Source organism: Melanostigma gelatinosum (genome assembly GCF_949748355.1).
Source record: "Melanostigma gelatinosum genome assembly, chromosome: 13".
NCBI classification, from domain to species: domain Eukaryota; kingdom Metazoa; phylum Chordata; class Actinopteri; order Perciformes; family Zoarcidae; genus Melanostigma; species Melanostigma gelatinosum.
The window spans coordinates 11675153-11694796 of record NC_136646.1 but is presented as its reverse complement, the minus strand read 5'-3'; the positions used below and the strand labels follow the sequence as shown (position 1 = coordinate 11694796).

At 44.9% G+C, this 19644-nt stretch overlaps 1 protein-coding gene across 2 annotated transcripts; it reads right to left on the bottom strand.

Moving 5' to 3' along the window:
* Positions 1-715: 715 nt before the first annotated feature.
* Positions 716-19358, bottom strand: LOC306786538 (myocardin-related transcription factor A-like). Of its 2 annotated transcripts, none has more exons than XM_079281337.1 (18): positions 19233-19358; positions 13854-13909; positions 13332-13407; positions 13055-13216; positions 10662-10828; positions 10280-10396; positions 9668-9736; positions 9395-9579; positions 9078-9264; positions 8478-8733; positions 8189-8343; positions 6287-7327; positions 5839-6030; positions 5524-5619; positions 4626-4772; positions 4409-4492; positions 4086-4134; positions 716-3878 (listed from the first exon to the last, which is right to left on the bottom strand). In XM_079281337.1, the coding sequence occupies exons 1-18, from the start codon at positions 19237-19239 to the stop codon at positions 3319-3321; spliced, it is 3606 nt and encodes a 1201-aa protein (XP_079137463.1). In that variant the 5' UTR covers positions 19240-19358; the 3' UTR covers positions 716-3318. The 2 variants fall into 2 exon arrangements, with proteins under 2 accessions (XP_079137463.1, XP_079137464.1); XM_079281338.1 differs by having other exon boundaries at positions 10280-10339.
* Between the last annotated feature and the right edge of the window lie 286 nt (positions 19359-19644).

Here is a 19644-nt window from a genome sequence, read left to right as displayed (position 1 = left end):
ATGTCATGACGTTTGGTCTGGAAGAACCTGAGCTTTCAAAGGACTGTCACATCTCGTCTAAAACTACAGAAGTCGGGTTTCTTCTTTTAACCAATGACTGCGGCCTCTTTCTCACTGCAACCAATTAACCACTTATCAATGTAATGTTTCAATTTGAGAATCGAGACTGGAGTTGGTGTTGAGAGACGACGTGTACGACTTAAGTCGTCAGTTTACAAGCTCATTTTAAATCATTTTAAACCAATAAACAGCGACATCATTGTCAGACGACAGCTGATCGGTTCCCTCCTTGGCTCTTCCCCTGCAGGAGTTGCGTAAATACATATGTATTTGTGCACTGCTGTGTTGAATAAATCCATGTTTACTCTTTGTGTGTGTTGGTGCATGCACGTGTTTCTGTGTTTGTGTTTGCAAATACGAACAAACTTGCACATCACAAGCAGACCCCCCACTGCTGTGCTGAGATGCATCAAAGCATCTGCAGAGTTACTTCAGGCTGCCCAACGGCAAAACTTCCTCTAAGCCCAGTCCAACATTATCGGGTCGGATTTAGAAGTGTGTGAGTGTGAGTGTGTGTGTGTGTGTCACTATTCAAATGTGGAAACACTGATGGAGAGGGGGGGATGGCAGGTTAACAAGAGGGATGGCATCCCCTTAACCCCCCCAATTTCCTGTCCTGTTATTATGAAATAATCTTACCACAACAGGCTTAATTATCTTTTCTTTTATTAACAAATCCCCTTTTGTTTTAGAAAAAATAATACAATTAAAAGTACACAAAAAGCTCAAACGATCATTGACATGGAGTGGCTGGACACTGACAGGAAAGATACAGCAGAACACAGACGTTCTTATTTGAAAGTCCACATAAGTCGGACAGAGTTGTATTTGCTACATCATGCAAGGCACTTAAAATTCCTTCAAAGGAACAAAAACCCACATAAGAAGTAAGTGAACCACGCACGTAATTATAACTGTAGAAAATAACCGAGGTTGCAGTATTTAGCCGAGGTCTGGCATACGATACCCGACTAAGGCTAAGCCTTCAATAGGCTGAAGTTCACAGGTTCAAAAACGCATTACGAAGGGTTCTCTTCGTGGCCAGTTTGTAGTTGGTATGTGGTAACAAAAATGGCGTGAATCAAAAATAAACTGGTTTGTTTTTGCAGTACGTCTCCGAGGTTTTCTCAAGAGAGGTTTTGGATTCACAATACAGACATTTTGTCAGAATTAGTCACAGTAAACACAGTAAGCTGTTTCACCAGAGAGTTCCACAGAGAAAATAAAAATAGAAAGACAAATACTTTCATTGTTATGAGATGCAGTTGTCTAAACTTGTATATTACAGCATTGTAATATCTCAAAGAGAAACAGGACATAAATAGATCCCCATTGGCAAAAGTACTGATACAGTACAGGACAGCCACATATCACCACTGAGAGCAACAACTAAATAACGATACAAATCCATATGAAGAAGGCATTTGAGAAGAATCTATTAAACCGCAGGAGTTATCTTTTCCTATAATAACGTGTGTGTACACATGCAGAAAACAAGTGCAAATGGAAAGGGAGTGAAACTACACTACGGTTACTGTACATGCTTCATGCGGGCACAAAGTGTAGAGCTCTGATCGAGCTGTGCAGTTCATCGAACATGCAGTGGCATTCCTCCCATATTTACATTCAGAAGACTTCAAACCAGAGACATTCATTCATCTATACAGTCGCATTATTTCAGGTAACAAAATAAGTGCAATTCTTTTAAAAAACATTTTGAATGTGGACAAATATGAAACATCAATTTAATATTTAACAAATATTTTGTTATCAACATCTGCAGGAATCTGAAATGTCAATTATTTTGAAATGTATGCCGTTTAAAATGTTTATTGTGTTTATTGTAATGTTTATTATTAAATGCAGGTGACGTCACTCCTGCTCTGAACGCAGCTAAACAAGAATAATTGGTTGAAAAGTGTTTTTTTCTACCTTGATAGATTATAAACTACAAAACAATTATCAGTCTCATTTCAGCACTTCCTGGTTGTGGTCGCCCGTGCTGCAGCTTGATTGGCTGTCTTGAGGAAAGCATTATTTGAATCTTTGAAATTGCCAGGCCCTCTCGTCACAGCGCCAGCGTGTTCCACGACGCAGGTATCCCAGCATGCTTTGTGCAGCATATCAGTTGCTTTCCATACACAATGAATGGGATTGCATTTATTTGCCAGTCTGGTCGCATACAATGGAGCTCGCTGGGGGGCGAAGAGCTCCGCGCAACGGCGGCAGCGGCTCCACCTTTGGCCAGGATCAGTAGTTTGGCCTCGATGCTCTGCCGCTTCCCGCTGATGCATGATGGGATCAGCCAATGACAAGGCGGGGGTTGCGAGTATCTTTCATGTGGTCTAGGATGACCTGTATGTCGACTTTGGCGGGAAGCTCCAATGCATGGGCCGGCAAAAAGGAACTAGAGGGTCCGTCTGCGGGAGAACCAGAACCAGGACTGATCGTGGCAGACTGGTGCATTTTGAACACCATCCCTTTTGTCCACAGGGGCCACCAGAATCAACACACAATATGACTTCCTTGTGTTATGTATGTAATGTCCTTTTCATTAACGGTAAACAGGATGAAACGACAGTAACGCATTTAATGCAGTAGCCTGCACAAGAACCAACGTTAGGTCTAAAACGTGGACACTGTAACTGTCACAATGCTGCAGAAACTGATACGAAAAACACGAGATTCAGAATCACAATATCTTCTGAATTTATAGCATCAGAGTGCAGCTCGTCTGAATGATGTTGCTCGACAATCATTGTCTTTCACCTAAACTTTGGTTATTGATTGGCTGTAGTGGTAAACTATTGGTTATCATTACTACACAAGGCAACTATTTGCACTCCTACTTAGACCAAAGTCAAACTGATGCGTTCCCTGTAACGCGGTGACAAGAACAGACGAGATTCGTTTATACGTCAGCAACGGGTTCACGGCTCAGTTCAAAGTGTCTCATCAATAATCGGATCAAAATCCACAGCAGCCCGTCTTTGTGTTGACAAAACTGTTGCTAAAGCAGCAAGAACAGATGTAGGACCTGCCTACCTCTGCGCACAAATCAATACACCAGCGTGTAAATTCAATAAATAAAGGTCAAAGCGCTTAAAGGTTCAATACACCAGTGTGTGAGAAGACTCAGAACGAGTGCTCTAAGCCGATACTGACGTCTCAGCAATAAATGACATGTTTTTGGTGCATGTGTGTGACTGTGTAAGTGAGTGCAACTGAGCCCCGTATTTGTTTTCCGACTGCTGCAGGCTATAGGCAGGAGTCCCAGTGTATCGGCAGGTCGGAGCTGTCCAGGAAGTCCGTGGAAAAGACACTAGTGGGTGTTTGGGGGCCAAGTGGGGCCAGCGTGGTGGTTTCCTCTCCCCTCTCTCCTCCCATGGTGAGGTCCAACCAATCCATACCGTCCAACCCATGCGTCTCCTCTGTATCCAGGTCGAAGGTGTCCATGGGAGACAAGGGATGGTCCAGGATGCTGGGGGTGCACAGCATTTGACTGTGGAGGTCATCAATCAAAGTCAACAGGCCTCCAGGCTCCACCCCCAGCAGAGGCTTACCGGTGGCGCTCTCGAGAAAGTCCTCCAGGCGCCCACTCTCGGTGCCGCCGAGGTGCCGTTCCTCTTCCACAGTGTCGGCCAGAGTCTGGAGATCAGACTGCATCGAGGAGGCCGACTGTTGGGTGTCACAAAACGGAGGTACGGGGGGGGATAGCATCAGCTGGAACAGGGAGGGGTGAGGAGACGAGGAAGAGGAGCGTGGATTCAGACGGTCCAGAGAGGGGTTTGGTGCCGGGTGGAAAGCTGTCGACATTTCTGAAGAGAAAGACACAGAATTAAACCAGAACCACCGCCGTCCGCTCAAGTTGCAGTTCACACCCATGTCTGTCCAACATTTGCGTGAAATCGTCATAATTAGAAGGTGAATTCGACAGTTATGGACACAAACATGTTTTCAGAGGTCACAGAGGTATAGAAACTAAATATTAACGACAGATCGGACAATATCATTCATCATCTTACCTCCTGTCTGCAAAATGATGTCAATAAAATCCTCTTCATGCTCTGTATCCTGAGGACACACACAGAGGAAACAACACATTGACCTTCAGAACTGTGGGTAAAGTTCACATAGCACATTACCATGTGACTCGAGCACTTGAAGTGAAATGTGAAATGATGCGAAACGACGTATGGAACCAAAATGCGGAGCGACACAGCTTATGTAGCGCAATGTAGGTTAGCAAAACCTAAGAAACACCCCCGAGGTGTTCGAATCACACATTTGAGACGATGAACATTTCATTCTTGCACAGTAGCACCATCAGACATGCAGTGTGTCATACCCTGTCATCAGGCGATGAGGCAGCTGTCTCGTTGGAAGCTGGAGACAGAGGACTAAACAAGGCTTCCAGACTGGGACACCGCTCCTGGAGGAGAGGGGAATGAAGGGAAGGGGGGGGGGGGGGGGGGGGGGAGTTAGATTCTTTCACATCCAAAGTGATCAGGAACGTTTTACAATGTTGACTGGATGACGCGAGTCACCATCTGGAGATTACTCACAGTTTGAGGGGATGGTGAGAAGGTGTTTTTCTCTGAGGGGGCGGTCTCCTGGTCCTTGAAGGAAGGCTGCGGACTGGGAAGTGCTGACAAACACAGAACAACGTCCTGCTGAGGCTGCACAGAGACCTCAAGTGCCCCGTTCTGTGGCTTCAATTCATCACAAAGAGGGCAAAGATGAGTTCTCCTTACAGGGACAACAGTATGCAGAGTCAGCGGTACTAGTTATTTCAATAACTAGTACCGCTGCCAATTTAAATCATCAGTAATCTCTATTAAGAGTGTTACAAGACTGCTGAGACCTGCTGAAAACACAGTCTTCCACCAAATCTTGACATTTTCCAGCACACCTGCACTCGCCGAGAGATACCGTACATCTCAATTAGCCGAGATGCGGTTGAGTTTTTGTTCGTCCTCCATTAAGAACATACATCATAGTAATGGACGATGTCGTTGGAGTAATTAGCCGAGCAATAATAATCAGCATCGGGCTAGTGTCAAGACACCCTTATCAGAGACTTGCCGTCACTGTCTCGAACGGCATACGCCATTAATTTCCACTGCTACTGGAATCAGTGGAGCAGTTTTCTCTCACTCTCAACTCTTTATGAACATTAGCAGACTGTTCTGCCGTTGCTTCAGTGACCCGGGGGGGGGGGGGGGCTCAGAGTTTGAGAATGAAGTGTAGTATGATGAGGGTCCGTGAAAAGAGACAATGTAAGGGCTCACATCTGCTGTTGAGTGAGTATTTGTGGTGGCAGAACTTTTTAAAAGGCCAGTTCACCGAAATAGAAGAAAAGGCTTCTTCAAATCTTTCAAAGGTTTTCCTGTTGTACGATGCTACTTCAGTTACTTTCATGCCAGAAAAGTCAGATCATCAATGTCTTTCTTTAAACCTCACCTTTGTCTCTTGTTGGTTGAAAAATCCTTTGTGCATATGTTTGGTTTGATGAACAGGGTTGTGGTCAGGGAGCCTGGCTGGAGTAGACTGTAGTCGCTATTGGAAAAAGAAACAGTGTAGTTAGTATTCGTATCAGAGCTTATTATTATTATTATGACAATAAAAAGAGTACATCAGCATTCAAACATCACCAGATTACCTGTGTTTTTATTGTTACGTAAACATTATTCTTGGATATTGTCTCGCTCTTCTTTGTTAATTGATCAACCTGTGATTATGCTCCTCTAACATCATGCACACAGATGAGTCATGTACCTGCAGTGCGATCTGATTGGTTGCTTTGCTCCCAGGTGCATCGGCCCCTTGGTTCTCAGTGATGCGACTGGTCAGCGCCACCAGGAAGTGGTTGCCGTTGCTGTCTGTGACCAGAGTCGGGGTGGAGTTGCTCTTGAGGAGGTCCAGTGGGAAAGAAGGCACTGACTGATGGTTGAAGGACGCTTGAGACACCTGCACAAAAACCCAGGAGAACTTTCAGAGAGAGTATCAGCGTTTGTGTACACTTTTCCTTTATATTTCTTATTGGCGTGCCAAAAATTCCGCTCATCTTGTGATTCAACACATTCAATGCTGTCCAGCTGCGCTTGATAAATTCTATGTGTTCTAAAAATCTGACCAGATGAAGAGACCGTCAGCAGCATCCTAAATGGCAGAACTTTCTCAGAGTCACTGTGGTGTAAATGATATGATGAAACCCACTCCTGACCTGTGGCGGCTGCTGTTGCGCCTGTTGTTTCTGCTGTATCAGCACCTGTTGTTGCTTCAGCTGGATCTTTGTCTGTATCTGTTGCAGTTGTTTCGTCTGCTGCTGCTGTAAAAATGACTTCTGCTGCTTCAGCAGAATCTGTTGCTTTAGCTGCATCTGCTGGTGATGTTGCTTTGACTGCTGCTGCTGCTGCTGCTGTGACTGCAACAGTTGCTGCTGCAGCTGTACTTGTTTGAGATGCTGTTTGTGAGACTTCTTCTTTCTCTGCTGAGAAAGTTTTTGCAGGCTTTCCGGCGTCTGACTGCGGTTCTGAATGACCGTCTGCTCGTTCTGAAAGCTGCGTTGTTGCTGCAGCAAAAGTTTCTGTATGGCCTGTTGCTGGGCCAGCTGCAGAGCGGTTTGCTGCAGACATACGTGTTGTTGTTGTTTTGTCTGTGTGCTCATCTGCTCCGGCTTGATTTGGAGCTGAACCTGCTCATGTCCCTCCCGAGTCCGAGTCAAAGACCACGGTATTCCATGAAGTTGTTGTAATTGCATCGTTGTCTCGCAGGCAACTTCCTCTGCCTCGATGGCTTCCTGTTTGACAGTAACCTTGATAACATCCATCTCACATGAAACGGATGGTGGTGGAGGAGGGGAGAATGGCGGATGGCCAAAAGAGAGCGGGACACTGGGTCCATCAGGAGGTTCTTGTTTAACTCTTACGAGAACCAGCGGCTCCGGTCCTCCTCGGTTCCCGTGCTCCAGCTGCATCCTCAGCACCTCCACCAGCCTCTGTTTCTGCCTCAGCATCCTGGTCAGCTCCTCGATCTGCTTGTCTTTCTCCTGCAGCATCCTGTCCTTGTCCACACTCACCACTGGAGCTGTGGCTGTCGTGGCGAGGGCCGTCGATGAGACCAGGCAGTGTTTCTGCAGAGAGGCCTGCTTTAAAGAGAACCGAGACGGCGCTAGCCCGGAACACTTCAGCTCCTCTTTGATGCCGGTTGCAAGCTGAGCAGCTGAACATGGCTGAAGGCTCACCTGGGTGATATGTGAACTCATCTAGACAGAAAAAGAGAAAAATGAAAACAGGTAAACATACAGTGGGACAACACTTGAGATGAAAACCAAGAGTGTACAGCGTAAGCTTGCTTGAGCTTAATGCTGATGCTTTTATGGTATAATGTTTACCATATTCACCATCTTAGTTGAGCATGTTAGCCTTTTATTCGATTTGCTAATTAGCACTAAACAAAGTACAGCTGTGGCTGACGGGAATGTCATTCGTCTTGCAGGTTTTTAGTAAACTAAAGATTTTTACAAATCTTGACTGTGCTATTTTGGGACACCATTAAGTTATAATTATTCATATTCAAATACACCCTAATACTTAATATGGGCAGTCTTAAAATTTGACCAAATGTTAAATCACTATTTCAGATAGGATTGTTAAAAAAGTATATTAAACAAGTATCTGCAGTACAATAAATGTATATTAATCGTTGTCCAACAGATATTAAGTAAAACAATTTCAGTATACTCAAAGTAAATGATAAAAAAAGTCCATCATTATCACAAATATACTTAAAAATACATTTCATTACAAATTAACGGTGTGTCGTAATTTAGTAGTGTCGTTGAAGGTGCAAAAGTCGAAATTTAGAGCTTTATTATAAAAGCGAACAACCATTTCCTATGCAGAGACACTGTATAGGAGTAATGTCTACCTGGGCAGAGAATAAAGTCACTCTCCCTTTGTGTGTTGTTGTTTGAGCTTTGTTTACTTAGCCGGGACGGCCGCACATGCTTTTCTCGAGGCCGGCATATCGCCACCGCTCTGCCATGAGTTCATACGGCTGTTATAGCTGATAACAGCCTCACTGAGGTTATGTCAATGTGTTACAACAACAACAACATTCTGACCATTTCCTCCAAGGGGTCGCTGTTAAAGCTGCCATCTTCTGGGCTCATGGCGCCCGGCGAGCAGTCGGAGTGTGTGAGTGAGGCGGTCGGGGGGGACGCGGTGCCACCACAGGTCATGAGCTGCTGAGGAGTGGCTGCACGGCTACCTGCATCAGCTGTACAGAGGGTAAGATACAAAGATTATCAAGTATCGACACGGTTTCCTTACGTCTTCCTGATCTTTTAACACTTGAATACAGAATTTTATGAAGAGAGGAAGAAGTACAGATACATTTTCTGTTTGACTAACCGGTCAGAGAGGATGTCTGATGGCACTGAAACTGTTGCTGTCGTTGTGATGTGCTGTTGGGGGTTGGCGCAGCAGTTTTGGAGGATTTTCCTGCTCCCTCGGCCACTGGCCCTGTGGTACTCCCTGCTGTTGGAGAGGAGGTAGTGTCACTTCCTCCATTCAGCTCCTGGTAGGTCTTCAGCCTCTCGATGAGGTCGTTTTTGGTTCCGGAGACTGGCAAGCTACGCAGCTTCAACTCGGACTTCAGTTCCGCGACCTGACAGGAGACGGATTAACAGAGAAATTAAGACTGACGGACGAGAGCGAAGAAAAGCAAAGAGATGGGGATAATGAGCTGAGGAAAATTGAAATGGATTTAAGGGACAAGAAGAAAGAAAAACAAAAAGACAGACTAATCCATCACTGCCCCATTCTTTGGCAGCTCTGAGTTGGCAGGCCACCTATCTGGGACAAAATGTTGTCAACACCCGTTGCTCCATTGACTCGTAGCTTGTAGACAAGCAGAGAGAGCCGTTGCTCTCACTGTACCGAGAGAATGACACATAAGACATGGATCATAAACTAACCAAGCTGTTTTCTCTTGGATGTTGAGAAGCTAACCTTCATTTCATCCAGGTTCGGAGGTAAAGAGACGGGCCTTGTCCCACGGAAAGCAGCAGCACTCTGCCGGATGTGTCCGCCCTGGTGAGAGGGAGCTTTTGAAGGGGCAGCGACAGGTCGAGGGGGGGAGGAAGTAGTCGTGGAAATGGAGGAGGAAGAGGAAGATGGCTGCTGATCTGTGTGAGGTCTGTTGGAGAGAAAATCAGAGAGGGTCTTTACACAAGATATCACAAGATACCAGCCCCCCCCCCCCCCGTGTGACTGCACACTACAAGCTTGAGCATCCACACACACACACACACACATAAAAAACATACTTGGGTGGTGCAGGCAGGATGGCGTGGTAGTTATAGTGCTGCTGCTGCTGACTGAGGATCTGGAGCTGCAAGAAGAGCTGCTGCTGCTGGAGGATTTTGGCATAAGATGAGTCCAGATGGGGAGGAGGCTCTTTATCTCCCTTCTGGTCAGGAGGGATGTACTGATGGTACTTTAACTTTTTAATCTAGAAGGCAACACATTATCAGTAGAACAAATAACCCATTTATTGCTGCTCCTATGACTCATTTGTTTCCTCTTGGGTTTAAAGCTACCTTTGGCTTGTTGTCCTTCGGTTTCTTGTGTCTTTGTGCAGAGCGGTCAAAGTTTGGTTTAGGCTGGGACTGAAAAAAAGACAAGGGATGCAAGTGTCTACTGTAAACTTTTATACAACAACATCAATCAATGTGATGTCTGGTAGGCACTTTCCTCGAAGCTCTCTTTTGGTCTCTACTAAACTCCTGAGGGAAATATCTGACTCTTGAGCTGCGAAATGCTCCAATATGTCCACCAGCCGGTCACTAACTTTGTCTGTCTTGAGTTTGGTGTTGCGTAGGTAGCATAAAGTGGGATTTAAGGTTTTATTGTTGTTTGCTGCTGCAGGAAACAGGTTGACCGTAAAACCCAAACAATGAGCTGAAAGACGCTACAACGGACCGTAGAGCTGATGGGAACTACAGAGACGGGTGATCATCCTTAATGTACTGTACATCACTACAAGTGGCCGCTGTCTTATTACACAAAGTAATTAGATCCATTGTTAATATAAAATGTTGATTAGAGCAGCTTAATATCAGAGCATGAAGCATAGTTTACACGGCTTCTATATACGGTTTAAATGGTCACCTTTGATTGTTTGATTGGCCTTGTGGACAGATGTCACTTACCTTGACCTGTGAAGTCGCTCCTGTCCTCTGGGTGGATGACGCTGCCGTCCCATTGGTCAACTTGAATGCGGGGGAGGATCCAGAGATTGGTGGGAAAGCAAGAGCAGTAGGAGAGACCTAATCGATAAGATAGAAATGTCCTGAAAATGAGCAAAACTAATCCCCGATGTCTGCACCACGGCCTCACCGAGAGCCAGACCAATAAATCAGCCAGGCCAAAATATCGCCACGATATATAGCCTATTTGAGAACTATCAAGATTCCCATGACATGACATAGGGACGCTTCATGCTACACAAGAGTTTGCTATTATACTGGATATTACAATCTTGCATCCATGACACACAACATGTAAGTCACACAGCGTCGGGAGTGATCCTACCTGTGTGGGAGATGGGACGCTGCTGCCAGCCAGCGTCTCTGGTGGAGAGGGCAGAGGCAGCAGACCCAGAGGAGATTCCAGCCTCACCGGCTCTTCCGGAGACAGACTGTAATTGCTGTCGTCGTCACATGACGAGTTATCACCTGAAGCCTTTGGAAACCGTGTCTCTGAGAGGCAGAGAAGGGAGGAAAGGGTTACTATCTCGGCAGATGAAGTTATAAAATGCTACTCGTATTTACAGGTGGTTTCATCCTTGCAATCCAAACTGCACTGTGCCACTGAACTAACACCCTGTTAGCATCCTTTAAGTCATAATTATCACCGGCAGGTCCTCTACAAGTATCAGCAAACACATCACTGCATGTGCAAGCCAAGTTTCTTCTCAGATGTCTGCTCCAGAACTGTCAACTAGTGCATTTATGTGATGGCTGCTGCAGAGAAACCTAAATGCTTGTCCTCTCTGTCTGCACATCGTGCCCATAAAAGACTGTTTTAGGTTGTATCTTCTTCTGTCCTTTATCCCAGTAATAGTTTACATTCATCCAAGTTCACTTCCAGTGCAGCCAAGTATAAGCATGGCCACCTCATACTGGTTTTCATGTGACAGATGGCGTCTGTCTTGAGTGAATGACGGTATGCTGAGAATTCTGGAGGATCAGTTCATGCTCTGAATGCATTAACTGTTTGTGTGAGGGCTCCTCCTGTTTATGACAACCTTTCTGCACTGCTCATCATATTCTCTTTACAAAAATGAAAGTAGCCAAATTATATAAAACATATTTATAAATCAATCATAAATTAGTATTTATTTTAAACGAACTGTTCAAAAACGTGTCAACCAAAAGGACAAATGTCTCTGCATTAGCCAGAGTGAGCATCAGGTTGAAACGTCCTCCAGCACAGGAATGAATCCAAGTCGTGGTCCTGCTAATATTCCCCTCTGGGATATCACATAATCATTTCATTATTATGCAGACTATTGAGGCTTTACGGGGATTTAAGGAGGAAAAGGTAGCTGCTGAGCTCTACGACAGAGACGTTCCTTTTTGCTGGTGGATGTGTGTTATTTAATTACAGGAGCTGCTGTGGGGTGCAGCAGATAGCCATGTAAAATACACCGCTGGTCATTAATCTAACATCAGCGGGCGATGATGAAAAGACAACATGGGGCTGATTCAACACCCTTTGATCCAATAATGTGATGAGTTCCTTCCTGCTGCCTGTGTGTGTGTGTGTGTGTGTGTGTGTGTGTGTGTGTGTGTGTGTGTGTGTGTGTGTGTGTGTGTGTGTGTGTGTGTGTGTGTGTGCGTCGCACCTCGTATGTTTGCATCTTTGCATGTCAACCGTGTGCAACTCTTGTGTTCCCAGTTCTCCCACAATAATTGCCGGTCATGCAATTGTGTTTACTGTGCGGCTGTGACAGCGATGGATAATCCACCGACGCTGAACGTTATTAAATCCCAGAGTTCTTGCCTCCACACATCAATCAAGCAGCTGGACCCACCGACTCTGATCTCATCATCTAATGTCTGACAGCACTGGACCGGGGCTGTACGATAACAGTTTAAACAGCTTCTTTTATTGTTCCCGTTATGATGGAAAAGCGTGAAATTGGGGTCATTACCATCCGTCATATGCCCAAATTGCGACTGATTAAAATCCCATCCATTCATTTCGAGTCCTAACTCTTCGATTAGTGTGTAATTTTCCTAATAAAAGACAATGAGTTTTTATTAACAGGTAATGCGGCCATCTAAGACTGACAGCAGAGAGGGAAGGGTGTTCACTTCCTGTCTATCAAGCAGGGATGCCAGGGCATACATCATTTACTCTATCCGAGTTTAACATCTGTGGCTGTTTGAAGCCTGATGACTCAGGTGGGGGAGTTTGTGTGTGTAACCTGGTTGTTGTCTACATAGTAGATGGGAACGTGCATTTGTTTCAAGTGTGTATCGCCAGGTATCTGTGTGTGTGTGTGTGTGTGTGTGTGTGTGTGTGTGTGTGTGTGTGTGTGTGGGGCGAGGGAGAATCAGTATGTTCATGATAGCTGGAGGACAGGGGCCAGCAGGGGCATCCTGTCAGGAGCCTGAAACTGTGGGTGTGTTGTGATATATTACACTTTCACATTTATATTACACCTCCCTCCTCCACATATACGCAGGGCATATTGTGTTTAAAAGGTGTTTTCAGTATTTCGTGGCCTCTATGGAGCAGAAAAACAACAAAACAGGCTGAGAAATCTTAAAGCCACAATGACATTAAAGGCTCATGAAGTTGTTTTAACTAACGTGTCAGGAACTGTTGACACCCCCAGCCTGAAACCAGCCTCTACTACTACAGTACATCTTTGCTCAATGACAAATATAATCCATCTGACACCTGGCCTGGCTTACCGATGATGGCCTGCTTAATGCTGGAGTGAACAGGCAGGATGTTTTTGTGGATCAGCTCCATGGGCCCCGGCCGGTGGGAGATCTTATCGTTCAAATCATCGGCAATGCGAGCTCTCTTCAGCTGCAGCTGCCTGGCCTGAAGCGACGGCTCCGCTAACGTCTCTGGAAGCGCGGAAGAAACAAAACGATGTACATTTTGGGTTTTTTTGCCAGTGTGTTGGGAAGCCTTCTGAGTTATTTGCCGTCAGACAGACGGGAGGCCGTGTGCGGCACTCACCCTCCAGGATGTGCATCCTGATCAGCTCGGATCGCTCCGGTCGAGCCCTGATCTTCCTCTTGAGATAGTCCTCAGTCTGGAGAAAGACGGAGGAAAACATGAAGACAATCACTCACATTTGGATTCATACGACCTGCTTATGATATTCCCCCCATAACTCATTCTCTCACCAACATTTCATCCGTCCATGACTTCTCAAGTTCAAAGCCAGACTTCCTCTTTTGCAATCATCACAAACTGTGCTTCATGATATACCATTTAGAGCAGTCGTTACCAACTGTCCTCAAGCACCCCATCATGGACACCAATATTTGCACATCGCACTTTACAACATAAAAAGCATATTTGTCTGTGCAGATGGTCTTTATCTCAGCGCATATTTCTCATTTCCAGCCCTTCTGTAATTACATTATCATTCAAGCGATGCGGTTATGTCAGATGGTACAAAGCCTAGAGATTGAATGTCTGCTTGAAACAGGCACGTTTTGAGTCCGCCGATAGATTCGAGGATGAGATACTCACCCGAGCTCGTTCCAAGCTCCGTCTCTGTTCGTGGAAGGAAGCTGAACTTTTCAGGGCTTGAAGAATAAAGAGTGAGATCAGAGCAAAATCAGGGAGAAAGAGAGAGGGAGAGAGAGAAAGAGAGAGGGAGAGAGAGGGGACATTAACATGGCAGTGTGTACATCCATGCCATTGAGGGGAATGGAGAGCCAAATGGCTTTGAATGGCTCTTTGCTTCTACAGTTCAGCTCCAGTTCAGTTTGAATAGGTTAAACTGATGGTGAGGGATATTGCCAAAGCTTTCCCTTTCTCTCATTTTGAGTGCCACGCCAGCGTAGTAAATGCTTGCTCTCGCTGTACAGACTCACACATTTACATGCTATGACAGATCTAAATGCACAATAGCCTGGGCAGCGGTTCCACCAACAGGTAGAGGGAGAGGTGCAATGGGACGGACTCCGAGGGTTCCAGTCCAGCGAGTCTCTTTACAGCAGTGACATTTATGGAATCTGTTCAGCATTCCCAAATGACTCGAGCGAGACTCGCTGCAGGCCTATGATTATGCAAAAACCCAGGGATTAGTGGTGCTAGACACCTAACAGCCTAAAGGGTGGTGATGACACCAAAATGCTGAGTTAAATGCAGCATATCGGTACAGGCTTTACGATGTCGCTTCTAAAACAAGAATCTAAACCTCAAACATATTAAACCAGGTTATTTTGCATGTAAGAATACATATATATATACACTGTATATATGCAAGCAGGTTATTGAGGAGCAATATACACAACTTGAGCATGATGGGGATCAGTTTATAGGCCAGAGTCCATTTCAGAAACTTGTCTTTTATTAACACTATTTCACATTTGATTTGCTCAATGACACTGCAAAGAGTCGTACATTTTACTTTTTATAACTGGCATATGTTTATTTGTTGACCAAGCCCCTATGAATGAGGAGGAGGCTGTAAAATAAGACAGATAAGAGGCAGTGTTGAATGAGGAAGTTATTAGGGTACTGAACATAGATGAATTGTTGGTGTAATCCTAGATTTGGACATTTTATTCACACGAATGAACTGGGGCTGCACGCACAGACTGTCTCCTGGGCAAACGTCAGCCTCCAACACAGACTAAAACTAGTCATGAGAGTTAGTTTCATAGAAAACCTACGATCCTGTATTTGGGGATATAATGGGGTTTACCGAGACGTCCATGTGAAGCGCTGTATAAAAGGTGTGTGCCAGTGAAGGACATGCAGATGACTCGTTTATTTGCACACTTGCAGGTTTACCAACTTTTGCTAAAGGCTCCGAATACAAAGCAAGGCAGCACGAGATGGGTCCAGCACACAGCATGGGATGTCATGTCCATGTAAAGGAAGTGGCAAACTAGCGGGGCTCAGCAGGTGGACATGCCGCTCCACAAATCCTATAGATTATCTTGATAACGTCTTAAATCCGATCGTCAATTTGTTAAAATCGGCAAATGTCGACGTAGGAAAAAAAAAAGCATTGATCAACCCTTAAATCATCAGTATACCATCGATGCTCTTAGACGTCTCAAGGATGTAAGAAATGGCTTTAGTCGCCTCGCTGCTGTTCTTGCTTTGAATGCCATCCAAGCCTCTGACAGGCCGAATCACTCTTAAGCAGCACAATGTACCAAATAGCACTTGTGAAGCTCGCTCTATGGATGAAGCTAAAATGAAAGCTAACTTTCTCAGAGTGCAACACAAACACAATGCAGGACCAGCACGCTGCTGTGTACGGTGAAATGTGTTTTGCCGATATGGCTCTCCGTCGGCACGCTGAAATTAAAACCAACCAATGACTGAGAGGTTAATGTCCACATCCACACACACACACACACACACACACGAGGCGTGTGACTAAATTAGCGACCCTGGGCGAGACTGCTGGTACCTGCTCCAGCCCGAGTTCACGTCGCTGAGCATTGTCAAACTGCTGCTGGTGCACACTCACTCTTGCACACCCCTGGGGACATCGACCCTCTTAGACCTCTCACCCATCCACAAGGGGGATTGAGCCTGCCTGTCAGTCCGCTACACGGGGAAAAAAACGAGGGGTGGGATGGAGGGAACGACGGATGGATGAGCAGAAAATTAGACCTTGGAGGGATGAAAGCGGTCAAAATGGATCGGAAGAAGACGGGAGCATCAGAAAAACCGAATGTAGGGAAGACGGGGGGGATAAGGGATGAATGAAGAGAGGCAGCTGGAAGAAAAATGGAGCAACAGACCGAAGGGCAACAGAAGAGGATGAAATAGAGAGCGGTGGGGTGAGGTCAGAGAGAAAAGACCCCATCATGAGCATGAGTGGCTGCGTCGTGGCTTCCTGCCACCCTGCTAAAGCTAACCAGCGTTTCCGGTCTTTAAACTTTGAGCACATGGAGTAGCTTCCTCTGGCGGTGGCTGTGTTTTGATGTTCAGTCCGCTGCCAACCAGCGCTTTGTTTGTTTCTTATGCGTTAACCGACTGGCTTGTTGCTCAAGTAGCTCCCCTCTCTATTTTACTTAAACAGTGTGTGACATATTTTATACTTCATGAAATGGCTTTAACAGCCTAAATCTCACTGCTGTCTTCAGCAAACATGTCAAGTGTGTTGCTGTCAGTACATATATCGACCACAGAGTCATCTCAGACAAGAGAACGTTTCTCCAGCTCCACCAGTATTCTGCTCTTTTTATTGCTCTTGCTAACAGCTATTTGGAAAAGGGCTTCACCGGCGCATGGAGGTTTAGCTGAGAAACATTTTTTCACATCTGAGAAGTGTATAAATAACATGCGAGGCAGGGTTTCACACGGTGGGCCTATTATAGCACCGAGTCAAATGAACACACCCTACCACACACCACGGCGAACAGAAGAAATATGAGTTGTCAGCAGGGCATTTGAAAGATTATTCATTGTGTTGACTTCATTACCAAAAACGATGAGTAAATATGGCCGTCAACGTCCTCTTGACGAAAAAAAGAGAAAAATAGAAATTCAACAATATCTCTTATTTCCGTCGACAAAACAAAAAAGGGAGACAAAATGTTACAGATCAGCGTCATGTCACCGGCTTCCATTGAAAACGACTCGCAGTCTGTTGTAGTGTCAACGCAGCATAAGACTGCGTCCAAAAATTGTATACAATGCACTACATACTCTGGAAGCTGTACAGATGTTGTGCTCTCTGTCTCCATGATAGGCTACGGGCACAATGATGATGAAAGGTGATTCGACACAACAACAAGGTAGGCTAAATGTCAGTGGCTAATTGTTCTGCCATGTCACTCAGACACCAACCACAATAGAACCCACAGCCGGACTTTAACCATTTCTAAAACGTAGTCAGGCGGCATTCCAACCTGTGGTCAGTGACAACACAACGTCGCCCTCCCGTCCCCACAGAAGGATCTCCGCTCCGTTCACATTACAAACGCTAACAGCAGGGCTTGTTGGGACGTACTGTAATTCCCCCTGAACACTGGAGGAGACAAAACAAGCACCTAATCAAGCAACAGGCCATTGGTTAAGGAGCGTAGAGAGGCTAATGGGATGAGACCATGTGAACAAAACATTTTCATCTGCGTCCCGGTCGGTTTCTACAAAGAAACGCAAGTGAAGACAGACAAGAGCCGTCTCCTCTGGTCACACTTGGCCTGATCACAGCTAGACTATCTGTCCCTCCCTCTCTCTCTCTCTCTCTCTCCCTCTCAGTTTATGCTCACTACTCACAGACAATTAAGACACTCAACAGCCCCGTGTGTCCCCTCATTGCTAACAATGCTGAATGTCCCTGCTCATCATTGATGCTGTCTGTCCACAAAGATAAGAACTACTGGCACTTATTGTATAGTCAGCTTTATCTAGTAAAAGGGAAGTAGTGTGTGTGTGTGTGTGTGTGTGTGTGTGTGGTTGTGTGTGTGTGTGTGTGTGTGTGTGTGAAGCAGAACAGAATATATATCCCTGCAGCAGAAAAGTGGATGCACAAAAATAAGAAATACTAGCTGAGCGCTACACACACTTCCTTTTGTGAAAACGTGAGAGACTACAATGAAATGAACAGTCGGAAGATGAATATTTCTGTATATTTTCGAAAATAAGCTGCGCCAGTGTGCTTGAGACTAAATGGGATTATCATAGGCAGGCCACTTGGGTTATTCTCTAGTACCGAAATGTATGTTCCGAATAATTATGAACAACATCGGAACGGGATGTTCTTCTTGTGGCATTTGATGATAATGACAGTATTCTTAGCACTGCGGAGGCATTTTTTCTATTATCATAAACATAGAATATGCATATAATATATAATAATAAGCACGGACAGTCGAAAGCATTTGGAGTTTGATGGCGTACGGGGAAATCTCTCAATCAGCCAGAGAGCGGTAAACGGATGCTCTTGAAGTGTGAACTTGATTCGCCTTTCTTTGAAGACTGAAACTGCAGTCTGCTGGGAGACGATGGCACCGTCCTGACCGCGATCAAAATCACTTCAGAGAACTGCTGTGTGGCGAGTAATGAGGCTAACGCTGAAGCAACACGGCAGCTTCTCCCAGGCAGAGACTGAATGAAAAAGACTCATGAAACAAAATGAACTTCATGAAACGGAGACACTCGGTTGATAGTTATAGGAGGTGCACCCAGGTAAAACGAATGCAGTTTAATACGACAGCCCAGCAATGCTTCCTACCTGAAGTAGGAGCACATTTTCAGTTTTGTTGAAACTCTTTATAGTGATGGGACTTATTGTCATTTTGGAGACTTGTATTGCATTACACTGTTTTTCCATCTTGTTGCCACATATGTTCGATATACTACATGTTTTATGTTACATATTCTTCTAACGCTTTTGTTTTGGTGAGACGAAGACAAATTCCATTTTGGACAATTAAGTTAAATTCTGTATCATTCTAATCAATTAGGTTATCAACAGAAAATGTATCTGCAACGTATGCAATAATTGCCAAATTGTAACATGTTGCTGAGGATTGTTAAACGTGAGGATTGGATGGTGTGTTTTGTTGTCATAAGTTGGATCGCCTCGGGGATTGGACTGCAGGTTGAATGAAAGAAGCTATTTGAACGGTGGGAAATTACAGACATTTATTTTTTACTAATTAGTGATATTTTATCGACAGAATGGTTCATTTAATTAATAATCGCCAGAATAATCAGCAATGAAAATAATTGTTACTTCATTATCACACTGACTGAGAACATTTTACACGACCAATCAATAGATTACTAATTTTTAAAGAAAGTGTTAAATGATCCTAAAAGGCAGACATAGTGAACAAACAATAGTCTGAATCTACTCAAAAATGGAAACAATGACTTTTCGAATGGACCAACATTGTTTCCTAAAACACTTTGCTTTCATTTACTTACGTGCCATGATCCCCTGGTTGACCAGCTCCTCCCTGGACCTTCTCTGCTGTAGCTTCAGCTGGAGAACTGAACGCCAACATAGAGACAGGAAGCAGAAGACGCACAAGTCAGTGACTGCAGAATGAGAGAGCGTGATCAAACCGAACAGACATCATTTCTATCTCAGTTCCCAGCCACAGAAAGCCACAAAGGTAACAATATTACTCACAACCTAGGTGCAAGTACAGAAAACATCAAAGAAGAAAGGCTTTCTGTATATGAATACAAGTAATACTTGTGACATCTAAGGCTGTCTACAGAGGTTTTTATTACCCCGTTAGCCGCTGATAAGCAGAATTAGTTATCTGTGGTCGTGTGTGAGAAAACAACCAAAGGTTATGTGACACACTACGGGGGAAAGGAAAACACACAA